The 9,900-nt window shown below is 41.9% G+C and overlaps 1 protein-coding gene across 1 annotated transcript; it reads right to left on the bottom strand.

Moving 5' to 3' along the window:
• Positions 1 to 1,423: 1,423 nt before the first annotated feature.
• On the bottom strand, positions 1,424 to 6,428 carry pnn (pinin, desmosome associated protein). The gene is made up of 9 exons (XM_005933891.2): positions 6,262 to 6,428; positions 5,768 to 5,848; positions 4,635 to 4,706; positions 4,283 to 4,358; positions 4,081 to 4,175; positions 3,858 to 3,933; positions 3,566 to 3,721; positions 3,181 to 3,319; positions 1,424 to 3,071 (listed from the first exon to the last, which is right to left on the bottom strand). Exons 1-9 carry the CDS (start codon positions 6,372 to 6,374, stop codon positions 1,921 to 1,923), a joined length of 1,959 nt encoding a protein of 652 aa, XP_005933953.1. The 5' UTR covers positions 6,375 to 6,428; the 3' UTR covers positions 1,424 to 1,920.
• Positions 6,429 to 9,900: the final 3,472 nt, after the last annotated feature.

The following is a 9,900-nucleotide window of genomic DNA, read 5'->3' as shown; positions in this document are numbered from 1 at the left end:
GAGAGACATCATTGCTGATTATGTGTATGCAGGTTCTCAGTCATCCAGGTCATTTTATGGCCATGTCTGTTGTGAACAACCATCACTGAACAGGTGTGGTGGCTAACGACTCCAGCTATCAGCCACCTACAATGCAGTCCCAGGTGCTTCAACCCCCTCACACATTGCCTCAAGTGACCTTAATAGCTCATGATAGGGTGGGGCAAGGCCTCACACACTGGTTTCATCCTTAATAGTGTGTGAATGTGTGTATGACTGAATGTAGTGTAAAGCGCTTTGGGGTCCTCAGGGACTGAGTAAAGCGCTATACAAATGCAGGCCATTTAATCCCAGGTGACAATGACTCACCTTGACTTGAGATGACTTGTGATCAATAGTGTGTCAACGACCCTCAGAGGCATAATGCCCCACTAAGTGTTTAGTACCTGGAACTCTTCACAACCGTGAAGAAGTCTTGTTGCCTTCTTTTCTCAAGCTAATTACATTTTTTCTGGTCGTCAAGCCCTTGTGATCATGTCAAATAGATTCTTTAAAAATGACAATTTAAGAATGACTTTAGACATGACAATTCCTCATGGATATACAGTGGAACCAAATATACTGCAATGACAAATCCATTCAGGTACACTTGGGTTCCTAATTAAAAAAAATTCCCATATACTTTAAAAAATGTTTCTAAAAAATAAATAAATGAAACATGGACATAGTTTGTGCTCAGTTCTGCATGTCTTTGTAGGTCTTCCTTCACTACATCCATGAATCTTCTCTTGAGATCTCCCGGATTTCCTCCGGGAGAGAAGGCTGAGCTGCAAAGCTCAGCCTTCTACATCTATCCCTCCTCTGCACACCCCCAGACCATCTCAGGCTTGCCTTTTTTGCTCTGCTTGTGTTGGTCACTCCCAATGAGTTTTTGCATTTTAGGGCTGGTTACCCACAAAATACACCAAATCTGTCTTTTATCCCATCTTCCTTCTCTCACCTCAACCAGTCGCAGCAGATGGCCCCACCCCTCCCTGAGCATGGTTCTGCTGGAGGTTTCTTCCTGTTAAAAGGGAGTTTTTCCTTCCCGCTGTCACCAAAGTGTTTGCTCATAGGGGTCATATCATTGTTGAGTTTTTCTCTGTATGTATTATTGTAGGATCTATCTTACAATATAAGGTGCCTATAGGCAGCTGTTGTTGTGATTTGGCTTTGTCTAAATAAAAGAATGACTAGATCAAACATCTTCAGGGTTCAACTACATGCTTGAAAACTAATTCAGTACATGTATTTGAACTTAACCACTGTTGGCGCTTCACACATCCTTAGGAAAGTATAACTTGTATTTTGAGGATCTTTTTTTGCCTGAACTGTTCAATAAACTGAAGAGTGTGATGTATTAAAAATAAATAAAAACAAATAAGAATTCACACAAACAAGCATATTTTCACTACTTCAACTTTATTTTGAAGCAGATTATCAGTCATTAACCCCACCCCAGCAAAAAAGTTTCAATCCAGTATTTGAGCAAATCACGCTTGACATTGTTGAAAACAGTGGAAATAAATGGGAATAAACAGCGTTGTCACAACAACATGAAACAAAAGTAATGTATGTGAATGACCACCATCAAGAGCCCAGCCTCTTCATTATGCTTAAGATGAAAAAGAGAACATTCACAACCTTCTTCACTGTGTCACAAAGACCTGTGTAAAGACCAAATCTGAGACTAAGGATAAATCATTTGGAATTTACACCTTTACTGTTTAAGGGGTTCAATTAGAGATAGACTCTTTTTCCTCCAAGTTAAAGATGGAGGAACTGGCCACCAGCAGACCCCCTGATGTCAAAACTATTTTATGAGGAAACAATTAATGTTGGAAGTAAAGAGTTGGAAGCTTATTTTCCATCAGTTTTTACAGAAGCTGAAAAAGAATTAGATTAGCGTCGCTTGTCCTTCCTGTCTCTATCTTTATGCTCCCTATCGCTCCGGGACGACCTGCCCCTTCCTTCCTCGCTCCTCTTCGATCCCCTCGAGTCCCTCCCTCCTCCGCCACTCCCTCCTCTCTTGTGGCTTCGCCTCTCGTCTCCCTTCTTCCTGTCTCTATCTGAGGGCCTCCTCTTGCGTTTGCCGCTGTCTCGGCTGCGGCTGCTGGATGATGAGGATGAGGAGGAAGAAGAGGATGATGAGGAGCGGCTGGACCCGGAGGAGGAAGAGGAACTTCCGCTGGAGGAGGAGCCAGAGGAGGAAGAGGAAGAGCTGTTACTGCGACTGCGGCCTTTCCTCGATTCCTTTTCCTTCTTTCTCCCTCTGCCGCTGTCCTCCTTAGCTGGGGCAGTAACAGGGACCTCCTGGGAAGCAGGTAGTTTTTGTGGGGGTTCCTCCTGCGATTTCCCCTCCACTGCCTGCCTGTCAACTGTGGAGTCCTGGACCATAGATCCAGGGACTGTGGACACTTGTGCAGGCACACTAGGGGCTGACGGGGGTTCTGGGGTTTTAGATGCCCCACTGCTCACAGGAGACTCTGCTGCTGGTTCCTCAGCAGCGTGGCTGGGCTCGGGCTGATGGCTGGTGTTTTCGGCTTCCTGGCTGCTTACAGCTGGTTCAGAGGGCTTGCTGTCCTGGAGATCTGTGGGCCCCTGCTTGCGTTCCATCTCCACCCCTACATCCTTACCCCTGTCCTCCTCCTCTACTGCCTGCTCTACCTCCATCTCCTCTGACTCTGGACTACCCTCTTTGTCTCCCTTCTTCTGATCCTCTCCTTCCCGCTTCTCCTCACTTAACTCCATCCCTTCCTGCTCTTCCTCTACCTTCTTAGACACTTCCTTCTCCCCTTCCTCCTTCTCTGTCACCTTTCTATCCCTCTCCTTTTCTCTTTCCTCCTCCTCATCTTCCTCCTCTTCTTCCATCTCTACATTGCCCTTATTACCTGTCACTTTGACTACCTGACCTGCTGGCTTACCCTCCTCCGGCTGCTCCGTCCCTGTTGCCGCTGTGTTGCCGTCCTGTTCGCGGTTTAGTTGTCGACGGGGACGCGACTCCATCTTGCTGAGGTGTTCAGCAAAAGCCTCACACCTCTCTTCAAACACAGCTGTTGAGAAAAAAAAAATCCTCATGTTATTTAGTAGACAGATCCCCTGTGAGTATATAACACCGCCACAACACTGTCAGTGCACTTCCAAAAATAAATTCCCACTCACCATTTAGTTTCTTGGTGGATTCATCGAGGAGTTTCTGTGTTGCGGAGCACATTTTTCCAGGCAGGTAGAAGATATGAGGCTTGGTCTTTGTGCGAATATATTTCACCAGGCGATTATTGTGGCTGGTCCACTCCTCTTGCTTGGATGGGGGGAAAAAAAAAAAAAAAAAGATTTTACATTTCCCATCATTCTAGCTACAAAAAAAGATTTTAAAAGACTAAGTATTAAATTAGATGTTTATCAAGTTACAATTTGGTGTGAAAATTAAGCAGTGATAAATGAAATAGACATTTAGTTTGGCCGAATCAGTAAGTCTAGTTTCATTAAAAATAAAACTCCGCCACTTTCATGCTAGTCCCACTTTCAAACAAATACACCGTCTTACCAATTGAGCCAATTCCACTTTCTGCTCCAGAAGTCTCAACTCTGTCTGCTTGGCTCTCCTCTCCTCAAACAGCTCCCTCTTTTCATTCTCCACCTTCTTTCTCTCAGCCTCAGCCTGAACCTCGAGCTTCTGCTCAATCTCAGAACGCCGCTTTTGCTACAGGATGACAAAAAGAAATATGAAGCAGAACATGAAAACAAAATCATGGAATTTATGACCTCATCAACACAGAAACCTATATTTTCAAAAATACTGTTCTCATAACCAAGCAAAAGATGAATCTATTCCTCACCTTTTCTGAAGAGACATTTGACTCCTGCTTGAATTTCTGCAGGGTCCCCATGAGCAGGCCGAACATGCGCCGATTCCTGACCAAGACAACACAAACAACACCATCACACACTTAATTCTCAGCTGTAGACACGTTTTGCCATTTGCCAGATGAAATTAAACCAATCATGGCTCAGGATATTTAGTAACCAACTCTGAATGTAAAACTAGAGTTTAAGAGCTACCTCTGTTTTCCCCTCTCATCCATGGTTTGGTCCTGAATGAGATCTCGGCGCGTTCTCTCTTTGGAGGTAGCTACTACAGACGACTGCAACGCCGGCTGAAGGAAGGACAAGAAGCAAATGTTAGGATTTTTATCACTTCAAAGCAGGAAAAAAATCCACTGTGAGAAAGCAAATACTGATCAGGTATTTTTGACAAAATTACCTTTTTGACGTCATCGTCATCCTCGGCGTCGCTGTCGTGACGCATGTCCCTCCTGGCCCTCTGGTCCCCTGCCAGCCTGCAGCCACACAAAGATCAAATACTCATAAGAGATGGTACTTTGAAATCAAGACAAGGGAGAAAAAAAAAAAACAACTTACAGAAAGCTGAGAATTAATTCAAATAATGCCTCACATGTGCAGAAATACCACCCACCCCAAACAAGAACCATATTTTCTTACACTTGTTAAATAATCTTAATATTAAATGAAGGGTTTCAGGTAAAATGTGTTACACAAGCTCCAAAACTAGAAACTACCCAATCACTATATTATATTTCAAGTCGAGATCTCACCTTAGCAGGGCTCCTTCGATGTCCCTTTGCTTGGCAGGAGGGCCGCCGCTTCCCATGTCTGAGAGACTGCGTCTGAGAAAGGACAAAAAGAGGAAAACTTTAGAAATGCACAGACTGAATTTTTAAATATTTTAAACTGTTGAAATAATTTATTCTACCTTTTTTTGGAGGGACACAAAGAAACTCCAAGGAAGCTGATTCTGTTCATCTGGACGTGTTGTCGGAGAAATGCTTCACTCATCCAAGTGACTGAGCTCAGACTGAGCTCACTCTAGGTTTCCCCAACCTTTTAAACTGTTTATTTGCATAATGACCCAAACTACCGTTAAGGACCAACAATGGGCCCTGAGATCAGTTTCATTGTCCTTAAGTGGTCATAGCACTTTGCATATTAAATCACTTGAATGAGCGGCCAAAAGTTTCGCCCACTAAAAACAACGCCCTGATGAACAATCAACTTCCTGGGATTTAATTACTTGGACGACTGAGCATGCATCAAGACAAAAACAACAATTTTCAAACCCTCTTTGAACATTTAACTGAAACACCAGTGGTTCCTTTACAGACTGAATCATAAAAACATCATAGACAAATGTGATTAACATTTATCTCCAACTCCATGTTTTTGTTCTTGGTTATAGTGGGTGTGGATGGTTCACATTTAAAAACAAAACAAAACACCCAAGGCAAATTATCCTGCAAAATGGGGCAGCTTCTCAGTCCATTACAGTTTGTAAACCAAGCTACTTACTTAGAGAAAGTTATATAGTTTCTGCTTCTGATAATTAACTTCCCCGTAGCCGTTAAAATGAAAAAAGAAAATCACAACAATTCCCCCTTTTAATGTCTAACTGATGAAATCAATATGATTATAAGTGTGAAGGTTTGAACTGGTTTGTTGCTGGTTACAGAATGCAAGGCCATGTATGACCATTGTATGACCATGTATGACCATTTGTACAATAGCAAAACAAGGCTTATTTAAGAAGTGACTTGACGCCAAGTCTCACATTTAATACAATGTGGAAGATGTGTGAGGGGTGAAGTACTGTTGTACATACTTTTCAGATCACACACTAAAGTTGAAAATCTAAAGCTCTTTTTTTTTCGAGAGGGGGGGCGCAAAGATTTACCTTAGCAGATTTATTCCTCTGCCTCTACCACCTCCTCCAGGGCCTGCCATGGGGCCTCCAAGCCGACGGATCTGACCCGGCCTGCAAGCACAGCAGACACAGAGGTTAACACAAAAGAAAGAATACAGTCTGACAAATAAGACTCACGTTAACATTACGCATTTGTGTTGCTGCAGAACCGTTGTATTATTAAGCAAGACAAAGTGATGTGCCGCCCGGACGACGCCTCCTGCAGGGCCTCGACTCTGTTCATCTACCAGATTTAATGTCCCAACTCAATATTTAAAGAAGTCACTGATTTGGTTCATTTTTATTCGTTTGATGCGAATAAATTAGGATGGTAAAAACATTATATGTGCGACACAAAACAATGAGGCGGTGCTGTTTGCAGGTTAGCCGACCCACGCTAACTTAGCACGCGTCGACTGAGTACAGCTCTCCAGCTTCACTCCAGGAACTCGCTAAAAAACTAAATAACCAGTTAAGCTTTTTACCTTGATTCATTAGGATCACGTCCGGTCAGTTTACGAATATTATCGTCCACATGCTTCAAACTTTCCTTGGCTTTTTCTAGCTGGTCTTGCAAGCTCCGCACTGCCACCGCCATCTTGCTTCCAGTTAGCGCGAATCACGTCTTCGTCCTCTTCTTCTACTTCTAGACTTCTTTTTCATCCTGTCTCTTCATCAACGCATCACTGCCACCCTCTGGTCGGGGATGGATAATGCTTCCTAACGTGTATGTATTGGTTCTAAAATCGGGGGTGAATGGCGTGTTTGCGTGTATCTGAAATAAACTTAATTTCCCAGTCTTAGAAGGATCTTTAAAATTGATTAAACTAAATTCAGCTCGGCCTTCAACTGAAGGCAAGAAGCAGCGGATTATTCACCACTGCAGGGCTGACAGGGCTGGACTGGCCATCGGGCATACGGGCATTTGCCCGGTGGGCCGCTAGTGATTTTTCGTTTTTATGGGCCGATTGGGTTTTATTTATTTATTTTTTTAACGATATAAATGAATGGTGGTGGATTGGCCAGTTGGTCATGATCGACTCTGGGCTTGACCAGTTACAGCAGAGGAGGTCGAAATTCAAAGTTGAGGTGAAAAGGAACGTGATTTCATCACTACTTCAGCTAGAAAATTGCTAATTCAATCATGAAACTGATCAATGATCAGCTGATCGGCTTTTCTCTCCAGAAAGAGGGAACCAGCAGATGTCGCGCTAAACAACGGCAGCACGTTTGAGCTTGATCAGCTGTCGGTAGAATTTATTTAATGTTAATTTCAAGTATCAGCTGATGTTTGCTGGAGCCACAGCTGTAAAGCTGCTGGTCATGATGTCGGTTTGGATATGTGGTGAGAGGGAAACATGAGGATGAAACCAGGAGATGTCCTTACTGGATCATCAGAGCTGAACAGGTGATGGAGAAACAGGTTTACATTTTAGGTGACATGAATGAGTTGAAGGGAAGAAATTAACTGTTTCTGAGAGACAAATAACACCAGGATCCATACTTTTCTTTCTTATTCTCATTTAAAATGTCTAGCTTTTAATAAATATTTATCAGAATCTTACAACCAAGTTGTCATCTGATGTAAAATGTATAGAAATACATTATTGTATTCAGTAAATATTAAGTCTAGTATATACCCTAGTAAGTTATAGTATTCTTTCCTTTGGGAAGGTACCATCTGTGCAGTCTGTGCAATTCTGTTGAAGAAAGATGTTGAATCTATTTGATTACAGGAGAAAAATAATAGATTTCTGTGCATTTGTTTGATACGTGCATTAAATTAAAATCAGTTTTGTCAATTAAGCATCTTGAAACAGAGGGTGGGGGAGTGGTTCCCTATTTTTTTCCCTTTTCTTTTGTTGCTGGGACAACCCTATTAGTTAGGTATATGTAATTATAAAATAGGTTGATTTATATTTTTGCTACAGACCGTTTAGAATACCAGAATAGGGAGGGTTGTGTAGGTTTAAGTTTATTATAAAGGCTTTATGGCTTTTCCTATAATACCATGGTGGATCGGTCACTAGTCAAAATGCCCGGGCTGATTTTTTGTCCCAGTCTAGCCCTGCTGATCACATATCACAATGTGTGCTATTTCAGCCAACAGTGCACCTATATCTTCTCTGAAAGTCAACTAAATGAAAAGCGTAATATCTAATTTCATAAGAAGACACATGGTTCAGTGTTATAGCCTCTTACTTCTGTAGAAGACAATAAATTAAGACCCTTTCCAGGAGCTGAAAAGTGCTATATGTGAAATGTTGTAAGAAAGCACAAAATATCTGGGAATCCTCAAAAGTTACAAAGGAATTAAACCAGAAAAAAATGTATCAAAACCTGCATGGAGCAAGAGGATTTACTTCTCAAGTTAGCATCAGCAGAATAAATTTAGACTTAAAACATCTGATTTGTATGTTTTTACTAAAGCTTCATCAGAGGTTTAAAAGATACAGACGATACTCTCGAGACTGGATTAAGGACAGGAATGAAGAAAGTGTTCTTTTATTTCACTCCTCCTGAGTACAGACACTCTTTCTTCTCCTGACAGCCAGATTCAGGGTGCCTGCCTGCCCCTTTTGATCTCTATCAGTAACTGAGGAAGCCGGCTCTGAGCTGCGAGCCCCGGATTGAAAATAAAACCCTTCTGAGTCCCGCTGTTGCAGCTCTTGCATATCAAAGTGGAAACCAAACATCAAACCACAGCTGATTTCCTGGCTTTTAACAGTGTGCGCTACAATTCTGCTGCTGATTCTTTCATATCATTCTGCTACCAGTCCAATAACACTGGTGTCATCATGCATTTAATTACACAGCAGAGAACCCAGCCTTCTAAAACCCACTCCTCTGACTGTTGGTTGGGAAAAAATGTGTTGTTGTTTCAGCTTAATTGTGAAACAGCACAATGATAATCTCCTAGTCTCATTATCCAGATGAGAAGGAGCTCTTTGTCTGAGTCCTACAGCATTAGTGCAAAAAAGTTATTCCTGTCCATTAATTAAAAAGCTTTTTAATTAACTTTACTGTTAGCAGACTGCTTTTTAGCTATTTGTGATGCATAATTGTACATTACAGTTGGGAAAGGCAACTCGTAAAACATTTATTCCAACATATTACAAAAACTGAATTATAGCTCCACTTTCTTAGCTTACAGTAGGGCCGTGCGGTCTTCTCCTGCTGTAGTTCATATGCTTCACGGTTTAATGTGCTGTGCCTTCAGAGAGGCTCTTGTGCATGCGTGGGTTGTAAAATCACGTATATCACCTTTCTTCTACATTCTGAATCTCGGTTTGAAGTTTAGCACGTTGTTTTGACCATGTCTACGTACCTAAATGGGTTGAATTACATTCAGGTATGACACTAGTGTTTAAAGAGGTGTACCTAATGAAGTGGTAGGTGAGTGTATACTGACACGAGGGGCATTTTCTTGTCCGTTTCATTTCTGACATTGGCGTCTTGAAACTATGATTAAAATTATTGTTGGAAGACATTTTTGAGCAGATAAAAAGCAAGTCCGTGGTGACGGGCTGATGTGAGATCAGTAAGGTGGAAGCAGGAGAACAGGAGCAGAAGGATACTGAAATCATCACAGGGGAATATTTTAACATCCGAAATATTTTTGGGAGCAGGATTTTGTAGAAGAGCTAAAAAGGAGAGACATTTTTCTTATCCTTGTTATGTTTTACATCTCTGGGCTTCCACAGATCCAGCTGCAAGTGCTTTATGCTGTTTACTCAAAGGAAGTGCGCTGCAGGGACTTCCTCTGAGTAAACAAAGAAATGGTAAGATAACATTATGTAATATCGGTGTTCAGTGGGCACGGACTTAACAAGTAAAGATGAGGGATTTTCTGGTTGGGGAGGGGGAGGCAGTTTAACATTTTATCTTTACATTTGCTTATTTCATCAAATTCTTCAGTGGCACTTTCTCACTTATCCGCCCGACTCAGCAGCATCAGATAGATAACTCAGCTGAAGGGTTGTTTTTTTTGAATATTGCATTAAATGGGTGACCTGAAAAGAAAAGGCAAGACCACGTCGCCTTCTTCCATCATCTCAGGAATCTCTTTCTGATGATCATGTCATTGTAGGTGTGGAAATGGTTAATAACTGAGTTGAACCCAT

The sequence above is a fragment of the Haplochromis burtoni genome, unplaced genomic scaffold (genome assembly GCF_018398535.1).
Source record: "Haplochromis burtoni strain Fernald_Lab_line unplaced genomic scaffold, NCSU_Asbu1 Contig_174, whole genome shotgun sequence".
Lineage (NCBI taxonomy): Eukaryota > Metazoa > Chordata > Actinopteri > Cichliformes > Cichlidae > Haplochromis > Haplochromis burtoni.
The sequence above is the reverse complement of the archived record's forward strand: the minus strand, read 5'-3'. Positions and strand labels throughout refer to the sequence as shown.

Excerpts from the sequence above, each read along its gene's own strand:
- pnn (XM_005933891.2), bottom strand. The coding sequence starts at position 6,374 with ATGGCGGTGGCAGTGCGGAGCTTGCAAGACCAGCTAGAAAAAGCCAAG. Across the intron at positions 5,849-6,261 it reads CGTGATCCTAATGAATCAAG|GCCGGGTCAGATCCGTCGGC; the intron begins GTAAAAAGCTTA and ends CTGTGCTTGCAG. Across the intron at positions 4,176-4,282 it reads ATGACGATGACGTCAAAAAG|CCGGCGTTGCAGTCGTCTGT; the intron begins GTAATTTTGTCA and ends TCCTTCCTTCAG.